At 41.0% G+C, this 13,537-nt stretch overlaps 1 protein-coding gene across 3 annotated transcripts in view; it reads right to left on the bottom strand.

The window, feature by feature from the left end:
• NAA16 (N(alpha)-acetyltransferase 16, NatA auxiliary subunit) overlaps positions 1-13,537 on the bottom strand; it is a 98,485-nt gene that overhangs the window by 28,225 nt on the left and 56,723 nt on the right. The window contains exon 10 of one of the 3 annotated variants that reach the window (XM_019529847.1): positions 10,003-10,089. The exons of the other annotated variants lie outside the window; for them this stretch is intronic. Coding sequence (XP_019385392.1) covers positions 10,081-10,089 — 9 coding nt within the window. The 3' untranslated portion in view covers positions 10,003-10,080. Of the gene's footprint in view, positions 1-10,002; positions 10,090-13,537 lie in introns of those variants that run through there. 3 annotated transcript variants of the gene reach the window in all.

Below are 13,537 nucleotides of genomic sequence, written 5' to 3'. Positions count from 1 at the left end.
CACACCCCTTACCTCCTCCCACCACAACCAGCTTACCAACTGGAGGCAGCTGTGTCCAGTGTGGTGAGGACTGCTGCCTGTTTAGTTTATGGTCAAATCTCTGAAGTGGCACTGAATCTTTGGATCCGATTCGGCCAAATCTAATCAGCACAGTGATTCAAATCTCAGTTGAATGCAAATCCGAAGCAAATACTGGCCACTTCGCATGAGCCTACTGCATGGGGGAAGGAGAGGAAGAGGGTAGGGCAGTAATCTGTGACAGGGGTCAGTGGTGGCAGCTGCAGTAGGAAGGAGCCCGACACCTCCTCCTGAAGCAATCTGGGGATACCAAACCATGTTAACTCTTTGCTTGCTGGCGGGGGGGGGCAGAGGGAAGTACAGACCCACTGACATAATTAGGTTTGATACCCCTGCTCTACTAAGCATGTGGCTGACAACTACAAACACAAGGTGTAGTAAAAATTGAAGTTATACTCAAATTAACTATCTATTTTACAACTTAATGCATCATAAAGAAAAAGAAGGGAATACAGACATATCACGTTCCACATTTTTCCTAGTGAACGTCTTTCCTCAATTTCTTTGTGCCTTATGCTGACTCCTGATCTGCTGCTATGAGAAATTTTCTTGGTTATTTTCCTTTTAAGACCTACAGAATGAGTTGTTTCTAATCAATAATTCCTATTTTTATAAAGTAACAACATATTCGAACAGATGCAGATATTCCTATAAAACAAGTACAAAAATATTTTAGGGTAGGCAAAAACCACACATGGAGCACACAGTCTGAAATAAATTTGATGGATGACCTCCTCCTCCCCTCCATCTAAACAGCAGTTTAATTTTCAAGCCTACTGAAAATGTCAACATTACAAGAAAAATCGCATTGCAAATGGCGGTAGTGGAAACATCCAACTTAGGTGCCAACCCTGTATGATGAGTTTGTCATTCTTTTAATAGAAAGAACAACATTTGCTGGAAAAATCATGGAGCAGGTCCCTCAAGGAATCCACTTCTAAGCACTTGGAGAAGAAGTTGATTAGGAAAAGTCAGCATGGATTCACCAGGGTCAAGGCATACTTCACTAACCTTACTGCCTTCTGTAATGAGTCTCTGGATGTAGAGACCAGTGGATGTGGTATACCTTGAATTTAGCGACTTTTGATACAGTTTCCCACAACATTCTTGCAGGAAAGCTAAGGAAATATGGGTTGGATGAACAGACTGTAAGGTGGAGAAAAAACTTGTTGGATCATTGGGCTCAGAAGGTAGTAGTTAATGACTCGACATCTAGTTGACAACTGGAGTGGACTGGAGTGGAGTACCCCAGGTGTCAGTCCTGGGGCCAGTTCTGTTCAGTATCTTCATCAATGACCTGGAAGATGGGACGGAGTGCATCCTCAGCAAGTTTGCAGATGACACCAAGTTGAGCGGAATAGCAGATACACTGTAGGGTAGGGTTAGGATTCAGAGAGATCTAGACAAATTGGAGGATTGGACCAAAAGAAATCTCTTGCAGTTCAATAAGGACAAGTGCAAAGTCCTGCACTTAGATTTAAAAAAATCAGTGCAGGCTAGGGACTGACTGGCTAGGTAGCAGCTCTGGAGAAAGGACCTGGGAGTTAGTGGACAAAAAGCTGAATAAGCCAAAAGTGTGCCCTGGTTGCCAAGAAGGCTAACAGCATACGGGGCTGCATTAGTAGGAGTGTTGCCAGCAGATCAAGAGAAGTGATTGTTTTCCTGTATTCAGCACTGGTGAGGCCACTTCTGCAGTACTGTGTTCAGTTTTGGGCCCCCCCACTACAAAAAGAATGTGAACAAATTGGAGAGAGTCCAGTGGAGGGCAACAAAAGTGGTGAGAGGGCTGGGGGACATGACTTATGAGGACAGGCTGAGGGAACTGGGTTTATTTAGTCTAGAGAAGAGAAGACAGAGGGGATTTAATAGTAGCCTTCAACTACCTGAAGGGTGGGTCCAAAGAGGATGGAACGACACTGTGGTGGCAGATGATAGAACAAGGAACAATGGTTTCAAGATGCAGCAAAGGAAGTTTAGGTTAGATATCAGGAAAAACTCTCACTCGGAGAGAGTAAAACACTGAAACATGTTACCCAAACAAGTGGTGGACTTTCCATCTTTGGGGGTTTTTAAGACCTAGCTAGAGAAAGCCTTGGCTGGGATTATCTAGTTGGGGCTGGTCCTGCTTTGAGCAGGGGGTTGGATTAGATGTTCTCCTGAGTTCCCTTCCAACCCTAATTTTCTATGATTTCTAATATTGAAATTTTTGAGCCTTATGTACACTGCACCAGTTGTAGCCACATTGACACTGTTAATTCTGAATACTATTTGTTCTTACACAATACAATAGTTAAGATAACTGTGACTAACACTGTTGAGTACTACCAGGGTTTAATCAGCTGGTATAGTATGAATTGGTTCTAGATGTTCTGCAGTGCAAAATAGACAACTTACTAGAGCCAAGTAACGGGGTCATCCAGTCACTCTCTCTCAAGTCTGTACATAGGAAAACAATCTAAACAAATCTGTCCTACATGTTGCAGCTGGTCCTCTATGTGCCTGTTTTAAAGGTAATCCATTCCCCGGTATAAGCCTTTTTATGAAGCTTTCTTGTGCTGCATAAACTAGGAAGTGCGAGACTACGGAAAGTACTAAAACAGGTAAACGTGACGATGAGGACACATATCAATGGTAAACTTTTAATATAACTGCTGGTAATTATATGAAAGTAGCAGACAGAGTCCTATGAGTTGAAAGTATTGTGGAAAAAAGTTTTTAGAGTAGACATGGTCTCTACTCCAGTTCTAAAGCAAATATCTATGATTATCTGCAGCAACTATAATCCACAGATAATAATCTCAAAACAAATGCCAAACATGCCTGGTTTAATAATATATAGTCAGAACTAGTAACTTGAGAAGTCAGGCTTACCAGCAGTATTGATTAGTCACAGAATCCAGCAAAAATAGTTTTAGGATGACAAGTATGAATTTCTGTTTACACTGTACTGGATTTCTGCAGTGTGTCTGTTGGATTATGATGGTATTTGGTATAAGTGTATATAATGACCATATTATTAAGGAAATCAGGACACTGTGTTTCAAGTGAAGGTAGAGGGGCATGGTGTGCCAGGCAGCACTGCTAATGTTATGTAACAGCAAGGCAGATGGACTGAAGCAGTGCCCACCCCAGCCTACCTCTGCCTCCAGCTGCTGATCAGGAGCTGCTGGGCCAGTCACATGTGGACAGTGTGGTACCTGCTCCAGTCCACACACCTTGCTCCTGCACAGCAGTGGTACCTGCTCGGCACACTATGCCACTCTGCCTCCCTGCGAACTGTGCCCCACACTCCTGCCTCCAGCAGTTCCCCTGATCTGTGGGGTGGGGGGAGTGCAAAATACAAGTTCACCCAAGGCACTGTTTTCCCTAAGTTCAACTTGCTGGCACACACTCATGTGCAGTAGAATCAGCAGAGAAAGAAGGGATTGTGTTAGGGGGCCGATTCTGGGACTTTTGTTTCAGTTTTCACCAACTGGCTGGGCTGCCAGGACAGCCGATGAAATCTGGGATTGTCCTGGCCAAACTGGGATGCATCATTACCCAATATATAAATGAAGATCTTTTCAGTCTTAAATTGTTCTATATGTACCTTTTGGACCCGTGTCAGCCAGAATTTTTCAGAAGAATGAAGTCATAAACTTCTCTGTCCCATCACTAATGAAATCTTATGGCTGTAGGCAAGAGAATAGTAAAATGATTTCATCAAAATCCCTTGCAGATTTCTAAGTGTCCCTGGTTCTGAGCAAAGTTAAACAGTTTGTCTGGGAACTAAGGACTAATGCCATTTTACAGCTTTTCATAAAACCCACACTGTTTGGCAGGAATATATAATATTACCCAAAGAGAACCAAAGAGAAGTAGTGAGAATCTGTCACAAGGGACATGCAAAAAGTAATAACTCTGCATTTCAGGAGAATCTATGCCCTAACAGATCTTTTCCCTTATTAGGCCAAGTCTAAAGTTCTGTATATCTGACCTGCGCTTGAAAGAGGCAAAAATATAACTCCCCGCTCCATAAAAGGCAGAATGGCAAAAGGGTCACAGAAAAAGTATGTTTCATCAGAGACTTTGCTTACTTCCTACCCCTTTCCACAACATTCGTAATCTCAAGCATAAACAGCAAAACTGTGACGAAGTTCATTCCCCAACACACAGGGCTATAATCTTTGGGTGCTGCAGAGCACCAAGGCTGCTTGTAGACATTAAAAAAAAAAAAAGTAGCAGCACTTTAAAGTAAAGTGGGTGCACTTCCAAGCCGAGCACAGCACATGCCAAGAAGCAGCAGCATCTTAACTGAACCCGGATCACCCAACATTGGTATAGATCAAGCACTTTAGTGGGGCTTCTTTGGCACTTTTATCAAATAGCTGATTGAATCAGCTTTAGCTAAAAGCGCCAAAAAGCCTCGCTGAAACGCCTGATCTATACAGACACTGCATAACCAGTCAAAGTAATGCACTGCTTCTTCCAGTAAAGCATGGGTTTTGGGGTTTTTTCCCACATCTGCAAGCAGCCGAAATGTATTAGACAGGCCTAAAACTGAACAAAAGTTGACCTCTATTAGCTACAATCATCTAATTAAAGAGAACAATACAATTCTACTTCATTTCATAGTTAGAGGAGTAAGCTACAAACTCGTCTTTTAAATATGACAGTTTTATTACATGTAAATATTAAAAAATGTCCCAAATTATTTATTAAGTAGTTTATTCAGTACCTTCATAATTAAATGGCAATGGGGTCTCAACAAGAGGGAAACTTTTATGATGCTAATAGAAAATTTAAGGATTCCTTCAGATTTGAAACATTTCTGTTGTATTCAATTTTGCAATACTGGACATCCCGCTAGGACTCATCAGTAAAATGGCAGTTTTAAGTCTCCAGCATCATTCAGGTCATGAAAACTGAAATCATGACTGGAGTGTCTAACTAGTTTTGTGAAACACTTTAATACACATTTATCTGGCCACCTAGAGTATTATTATTTTAAACACTAAGCTGGTCCTTATTCTCAGTGATTATCTGAAAAAAAATCTACTACAGATACACTGCAAGTAGAGTAGGAAGGAAAAGCTTGCTCTGATCTGGAGAAAGGCCAACCCTGATCCCCCTGCACGGCAATGGCCCAAGTGGGCCTGGATCTGGCCCACCACAGTCACACCACCATATTCCCAACTTGTAAGGATCCCAGTTGGCCAGAAGGCATGGCTCTGTGGGTCAGATTTGGCCTGTGGGCTGGGGGTCAAGCACTCCTGGTCTAAACAGTTTACAAATATGAATATTGGTTTTCATTGAATAACTAAAGCCTCAATGATTAGTGTAGAAGTAATTGGCTTCCTTGACTAGAAAAACAGACAAAGACCAGATGCGCTGATACTGCTTAATTCAAATGTTTCTTCCACATTAGGGTGATATTTCAATTGTCGGATTTCTACCTGGGCTTTAATTTATTTTTGAGGCATTAAACCAAAGACACCTTAGTCATTTTTAAAAAATGTATAAAAAGTTATGCAACATAAACAAAGATCTCGCTTAACACAAGAACTGGAAGTATGACAAGGAAACAGTTCTGAGGCCAGAACTAACGCCTTCCCAGAAAATCCTTCAATATTTGACTAAGTTATGAAGTATGGGAGGGGAGGGACCACAATACATATATAAGATACAGAATTTGGGTATGGACAAATGTACAATTTAACTGATTTAACAGGGAAGAGAAGACCAGCTGCTCAGGAGCACACAGCAATTATTACATTGTACTCGTTAAATCTACATGATCCTATAGCAATGCTAGTTGCCTGAACTACCCTAACTTTGACCCTGAATGAATCAGGGTTAAAGCTGGAGCAGTTTTACTACACTGGTATCGCTACAAAATCATGCAGGTGTAACAGGTGCATTTTAACTTGAATTTGAGTTACTTGCAATTTAGCTTGAATTTGATAGCGATGAAGAATTGGCACTGAGCCAGAAGACTACATATACACAATCTTCACCTCATGTACTGATTAGTGTTTACAATTCTCTTATCTTTTAGTGTACGTTAATGTGTAAGCTTCATATTTTCCTCACAGATGATTACAGACGTTTCAACTTCTCCCCATTTTACAAAGGAAGTAATTCAAAGATTGCACCAAACACTTCTGGCAGAACTAGAAATATAATCCAAATCTCTTATGTGGTGCAGCTAAATCTTATAAGTGACCAATCCTCTCTCAGAATTACTCATTCAAATCTGTGTGCTTGGGTCAGATGCTTGCAACAAAAAAAAAAAATCAAGCTTATTCCTGTATATTAAGTATTCTTTAGATTTATATCCCACCCCACGCAGAAAGGCTCACAGCAGCTTACAATAAAAAAGATAAATAACAGACTCACAGAACAACACCCCAAAACTTCATTCCATGCTGTTTCCTTCTGCCTCTCTGCCTCTCACTGATGAAAGCAAAGTCTCTGGCCCAGCCCAGCCATGCTTCCTAAGCCCATTCGCATGGTACAGAAAACCTCTTTCCACTCCTGCTACCCTACCTCACATTGAAAAAAAAAGAGATCTCTTTAATTGTTTTTCCTCTTTATACCAAACCTACCTTTTAGCCATTATTACTCCCTATATATTTTAGTACATAGAAACGTTTTGCAAAGTTAACCGATTATTAAAAAGACATGTCATTACTTAGAATTATGAACCTATCCTAGAGTCTCTGTAGACTTTGGCTTTTTGCATAAATAGGCAATGTTATTTTTTATAAAAGTGCTTGCCTTAAACACTATCCCAGCTAAAAGTTACTTGTTAACTCTTCACATAAAGAACTGAAAAGGGGGGGAGATTGTTGATTTTTTTTTAAAAGTGCTGATGTTTTTAAATCAAGGAAGCAACATAACATTCTGCAAGTACTTAACACACGCAATTTGCTCACTCAAAAAAGTCAGTGAAACTGTCCTGGGAACAGTTACGTATGGGAATGCCCTTGCAGGATAGCAGCCTTAGCTCTTACTTTAAAAGTCTGAAAAGATACAAAGTCATAACCTTGTTTTCCACCTGTAGTTTCTCCCTAGTGCTGGTAAAGGAGACTTCTACTATTAATTCCATTTTTTACAAGTTACAAAATGTAACAAGTAATAGGATGGAATAACCGTTTTGGTTTGGAAAAAACCACATTCACTGCTGTGGCTACCACTCACTTTGCTAATTCAGCTACAGCAGTTGTACCAACCTACACAATAGTATTTATGTATGTAACCTATAGTTTCAGCATGCTATGCATCTTCCATCAAGCAGCTGTTCAAAAGAAGAGTAACTGGAACAAATACCTATCTAAGGAACTACTACTAGCTATGGCATACGGCCCAGTTGTGACCAGATATGCTTAAGACAAATCACTTCTTTCTTAACAGGTCATTCTCTATGCACAGCCCATGGGCCATGCCAAGGCATTCACATCTCCACTCCACTCATCCATTCCACAGGGCTGGATAAATTGGGTACCACCAATATAGACTAAGTTTTTGAGAAGACAGGTATTAGAACCTAATCTGTTGTAATCTTCATGTCTTTATGGTTACATGTTCAGAGCTGGCTTGATCCTACTAGTTCTCTGTATATGGGAAAAAAATGCATGGCAATACTGAAAACTAAAGCTCTCAGACAAGCTTTGCTATTCGTGTTACCACAATTGTGAATTTCAGCTTTGTAGCAGAGAATCTGAAAACAGTGCTGTTGAGCCTATTTTGCTGGATCTTAACTATTAAAAGGGTACCAATTCACTGTAAAAATCAGTGCCTGCAAAGACAACTCTTTCCTAAAATCTCTGTGATGATAAAATGGCCGGTAAATTGCAGCACTTGGGCTAGGGACAGAAGTTACATATAAACTGGTTTACGTGATCAAAAACCGGCTTAAATCTGTAACAAAACAGAAGTTCAATGTGCATAAACCGCTTTCAAATTGGCTGAAACAGGTTTAAGATAAGCCTGGTTGAATGTGGTATCAGACTTGACTAATTTAGGTCAAACTAGTTTATGGAACGTCTATCCCAGACCCCTTCCTAGTTCAAGTTAACTCACAGTCCCCCAGCATACCAGGATGCTTTGCAGCTCTGGGCTGCGCTGTGCTGTCTACTCTAGTGGAGCAGGGTTGACTCTGCTGCTCTGTTCCCTAGCTGGAGCACTATTGCTGCTTCTACTGGCTAAAAAGGGGGTGGGAAACTCTGCTCCGGACCATAGCCAGGTCTGCATGGCAGGGCCCCTCACGGGCTTTTTCCTCACTTGCCACCAAAGCAGAGGAGGCAGGGGCATGGCCAGACACCAGCCCTGAGCCGGCACGCTGAGGCAGAGTGGAGGGAGGGGAGTTTAAACCCCCTCTGCCACTGGCATAGGAATCTGGTCCACATCTGCCTAGCAGGGGCCCTCCCAGGCTTTTCCCCACTCATGCAGAGGGGGCGGGGGCATGGCTAGATGCCAACCCTGGGCTGACATGCCAAGTAAGAGGAGAGGACCCTCAGCATGCCAGCCTGGGGCCAGTGTCTAGCTATGCCCCCACCCCGCTGCATGAGTGGCAAACAAGGAAAAGCCTGACAGGGGATGCTGTGCCTCTGCCAGGCAGATCCAAGCTGGGGTCCCCTGGGGGGGAGCAGGGGGGTTAAACCCCACTCCTTCCCTCCACCTCAGCATGCTGGCTGCTGGAACAACAAGTGGAGCAAAGCCATGCAGAAGCTGCTGCACCCCTGCCAAGCAGACCCCAACTAGGGTCCCATGTCAGTGGGAGAGAGGGTTTAAACCCCACTCCCCACCCCTCTCCTTTGCCTCAGAATGCTGGCCTGGTGCCAGGGTCTGGACCCCCCCCAGGGAGCAAGGGAAAAGCCTGGCAGGGGCTGCTTCCTACCTCCCCCTCCAGGGACACCCTGGCTGGCATCTGCACAGGCTGGGGTGGGGGGTTAAACTCTCCCCCAGTCATACTCAAATGGCCTGCCAGGGCCTGACCACGTCCCCTGCCTCCCCTCAATTCGAGCACGGTGGGGAGAAAAGCTTGGAGGGCTTTTTCTCCAGCTTGCCTCTAGCCTTGCAGCCACTGCTGAAGGGAAGGGACAGCTTGTTCTAGCACCCCTCAGCTTCTAGCCTGAGCCATGCAGGCATGTGGCTGCATTTCTGGAATCAAAAGTAAATGTTTATTCATTTGTTTCTTGGTTCTATCTACTCAGTTTAGACTAACCTGCAAAGATTGAATCGATTCAGGCTCAGGCTTTTTGAATGTCTGTACTTAATCTTGAAGCCTTCCAATTAATTCTCTGTAGCTGATATTTCATGAAGTCTGTGCTTCCTTCAGGAAAACCGAACCAGCCACCATTCATGTACATATTATATTACAATTGCAATCCTCACTATAATGATAATCAAATCCTAGCACTGCTTGATGGAATCTCCTGCCTTCCTACTTTCTCCCCTTTTTAAGATTCCCCAATTTTCTCTCTGCCTTCTTATCCAAAGATTAATTATAGTTTGCTATGTTACCACAGTATTTAGGATCTGGTTAATGAGTTTATCACAGATTTCAACCCTAAAGTTCTAACACAGAATTTAGTCTCTCTAAAACTAACCTTCTGAGCTGTGTATGAACAACAGCTGGTATAACCTAGTTGCTTCTCTTCTGCCTTAAAATGTAAAGATACTCAGAACAGAAAGAAATGTCCTTCACATCCTTATGCTATGTACCAGCAGTTAACAGAGGGCGCTGGGCTAAAAGACTCAGTCGTAACTTCCCTTAAATTAAGTTAGCTTTCCAAATAAAAGATAGATAAAGCCATCTTTTATGAGGGGAAAAGAAAAAGTCTTCAGGGGAGACAGCCTACCTTCCTGTGTAGACAGTCTTATACCTTTTCTGAGACTGATGTTTCTGATGTTTCTTCCAGCCAGACATTTTCTCTCATCCAGAAAATCCTCACAGTCTCCATGTTTTAAAATTACTCAAATAGGGCACATGTGCGCTGATGTCGAGCTTCAATGGAATCAACGCACCTGCAACACAATCGATGCAAACCTTGATGTTGACTAATTGAACGTCTTCACTCTTTGGATTTTAAGTCTCATGGATATAGGGCAACATGTACTGGGAACCAAAGAGTATGTCTGAACATTATCAGTGACAAAGAAAATGGAATTTTATTTAGGGTTTCTACATCTCATATTCTCTTTTCATTTGGAAGGACAGGAATGGAGAATGGTGTTAAAAATTTCTCTCTGATACATCTGGGGAGTTGCCCACAAAGCATGACAAATATTTAATCTGTTTCAAAGGTGTGGCTTCTACTCTGAAGCATTATTTTGCAGCAAATTTAAGCAGTTAACCTAAAATTCTTGTTCACCCAAAAACGGTAAATTTATATGGCGGATGTAACTCCATGATATTAGCTGGGCACAAATTTTTGCTTCCTGGAGATTCTTGGGGATCTTACAAAATATTCAGCTTCTAAATCTTACTAACTTGAAGCAACATTTAAATTAGTGCTAATTAGCTACTCCAATACCATTGTAGTGAATACAGCATGAATGTCTAGATTTTTGTTACTATACCATCATAAATATTTTGAAGACAAACACGATACAATTTTGAGTACTTTCCAAATACAACAAACTTGTGATACTGATGGGCTGACTCGACACTATATAATAACCAGGGATTCTGGTTCTCTCTGATAAAAATAAAATCCTCAATTTTCAGATGGAAAAAAGGTAACTCAAAATCCAAATTTTTCCATGATCAAAATGAAATGCCACTAGTGTGCATGTGTACACCCACATATTAGTGGTGTTTCATTTTGATCATGGAAAAATTTGGATTTTGTGTTACTTTCCCCCCACCCCCCATCTGAAAATTGGGGATTTTATTTTATTTTATCAGAGAAAACCAGGATCCCTAATAATAACAAAGCAATAAAACATGAAAACTAAACTGAAATGGAAAAAGCTACAAGACAGCTACATTATTATCCCCAAAAACAAACAAGACACTATTAGAAGGAAAATACATCTCTCACATCAAAAACTATAAAAAAATGTATCTTAAAACTTAGTATTTGCACAAGAATATATATAATTACATACATTCTCCCTGTAAGTGCCCCAGTTTCATGTATAGGTAAATGTGTATGATATACGCCTTCAAAGAACGCTCCACATAGTTTAGTACAATAGTACACCGAGTGTTAATTTATGCAGACCATACAACAATGAAAACATTTCTTTCGTTACTTCAGGAATATACACTGATAGCAAAAAAAACCCCATAAACACCTTTCTAAAGTCATGCTTTGTTTACACAAATTTCTAGGAAAAAAGAAAAAGAAAAGAATGGAAATCCTTTTAACAGGAAACCATGTCAATTCTATAGGATAAAAATATTAATAGCGTTTATTCTATTAGCATCATCACTATATTCTAAAATGATACACCAGTACAGGAGTTCTGAGTTTAGCCATTATTAGAAAATTACTTAGCTATAATTCTTGCTCTTAAGTTAGCAGTTATAAAATATTATGATAAGAAAGACTGAAATGCAGATGAAAATGTAAACTGACTCATCACCAAATGTAGCATACATTTGACAAAAAGACAGGTTCTAATGACATCTTTGAATATGCTTATTAATAGAGAAGCAAAGTGGAAAATGAATCCCACCTCCAGCAGATCCTGATGGCGGTGACAGAGAGATTAATTATGACAAGGTAACAAAAGTAAAATGAATCTATTTTAATTCACTGCCTCCACAGAACCAGAACAAAATGCTTACATACTCTATGGTAAGTACAGTTTTTGTAACAGATGAAGTCTGTTTGGTGCCCACTCTGGGCAAGCATTTGACCAATAAATGCAAAGTCAAAGCCTTTTTTGAGTAGCAGCATGTGTCTGAGCCACGGATGTTCCCTGTACCTCTCTGCAATCCTGTCCAAGTATACCATGGGTAGAGTGGCCATGACCCTCCACAAGCTCCCTAATAATTAAAAAAAAATCCATGCAAGTTCAGGACCTCAAAAGCAGAGATGGAGGTCAAGTTGCGAGATCCATACATACTACAGAGTTTTAAAGAGGAGTACTGTAAGACAGGGGTGTCAAAGATATGGTTGTGAAGCCCTGTCATCCAACCTCCAGTCCTGACCCTGCGTCTGAGTTGACTTACATGGCATCCACCTTGGGGTCCTTCTTGCCCTCCCCAAAGTGGTGGGCAGGCACCACTGTTTGGACTGTGTGGAGTAAGCACTACTAGTCAGTAGGAAAGGTATGCTGGCCAGCTGTATGGGAGAAAAGTAATATTATCTGGTTTGATCATATTTGTGAATGAAAGAGCGTAGTCCTTCCAACAGCCAACTTCCTAATCACAAACAGAATTGGTAGAAAATTGGTTTTGCCAACGTACGATAATAGAGCTGCACCTACACAGGTGTTTCTGCCTTGTCCTTTTGAGAAGAACAAAAAACTATCATGTGAATGAGTTCTACATGACATCTAAGAGTGCCTTCTTCTCCTTAAGGAAAAAGATACATGGAGACTCTGCTGTGTGCACCAGTAACTGGCTCACCTTGCTGGCCAAGGTGATGGCCACAAAAAAGATCATTAAGAGTGAGATGCTAGAGGGATCATTCTTGGAAGGGATGGAAAATTTCAAAAAGATGAAGGTGGGATAGGTTCTCTAATCAGTGGGTCAGTATGTAATACACCCTGAAAGCCCAAACAAAACCCACAAAAACAAACTTTGTTACTACCAGGTCAGGAAAGATCAAGGAACTGCAATGGTGAATACTGCTGCTAGACAGACCTTAATGGAGCTCAAGGGAAGGGAAGCTGAGGGGACTCGCTCCACTGAGTCACCAAACAGTAGCAATTCTAATAGCAGGCAGATCAAGAAATTCAGTAAAAGATAAGCACCAATTTAAGTATGACTGTAAGAGGAAAAATGGTGGAATCAACATATTCTTTTCAAACTTTCTAATAATATGGAAGGTAACTTCAAAGCAGTTTTGCAGTTAAAATAAATTCTATAACCTCTTTGTGGAGGTGAAGACAATCATTATATAGCATCACAAGGGAAGGCAGAGATTGCATAAAATCAGCAGACCTGAAACAACTCTGCTCTGTGAAGTTGAGTGAGAATTCTGTTTGTCCCCCTAACCCCAGAGTCTTCAATGAAACCTAAACAAAGACAGCCCTTAAACACTGAATGAAAGACTACAATAAGCTTTGTTATATCATTTTGTCCCCCTTAAATAGAATTAAACTATAACATGTTATCTCATCTTAAAAAGATGGTCGAGATTTTAAAATGATTACGTCTAGATTCCTTTGATAAACTTTGATAACTAATTGTGACTATATCCTATACTTATAGATACATGGGAAGGACTCTCTAGAGAAATATTACCAGGACTTTAACTTACAACCCTCCATCAAAATAACTCTGGAAAGCTCCATG

Source organism: Crocodylus porosus, unplaced genomic scaffold (genome assembly GCF_001723895.1).
Source record: "Crocodylus porosus isolate Cpor-Errol unplaced genomic scaffold, CroPor_comp1, whole genome shotgun sequence".
NCBI lineage: Eukaryota > Metazoa > Chordata > Crocodylia > Crocodylidae > Crocodylus > Crocodylus porosus.
Note: the sequence above shows the minus strand (reverse complement) of the source record. Positions and strands in the feature narration are given on the sequence as shown.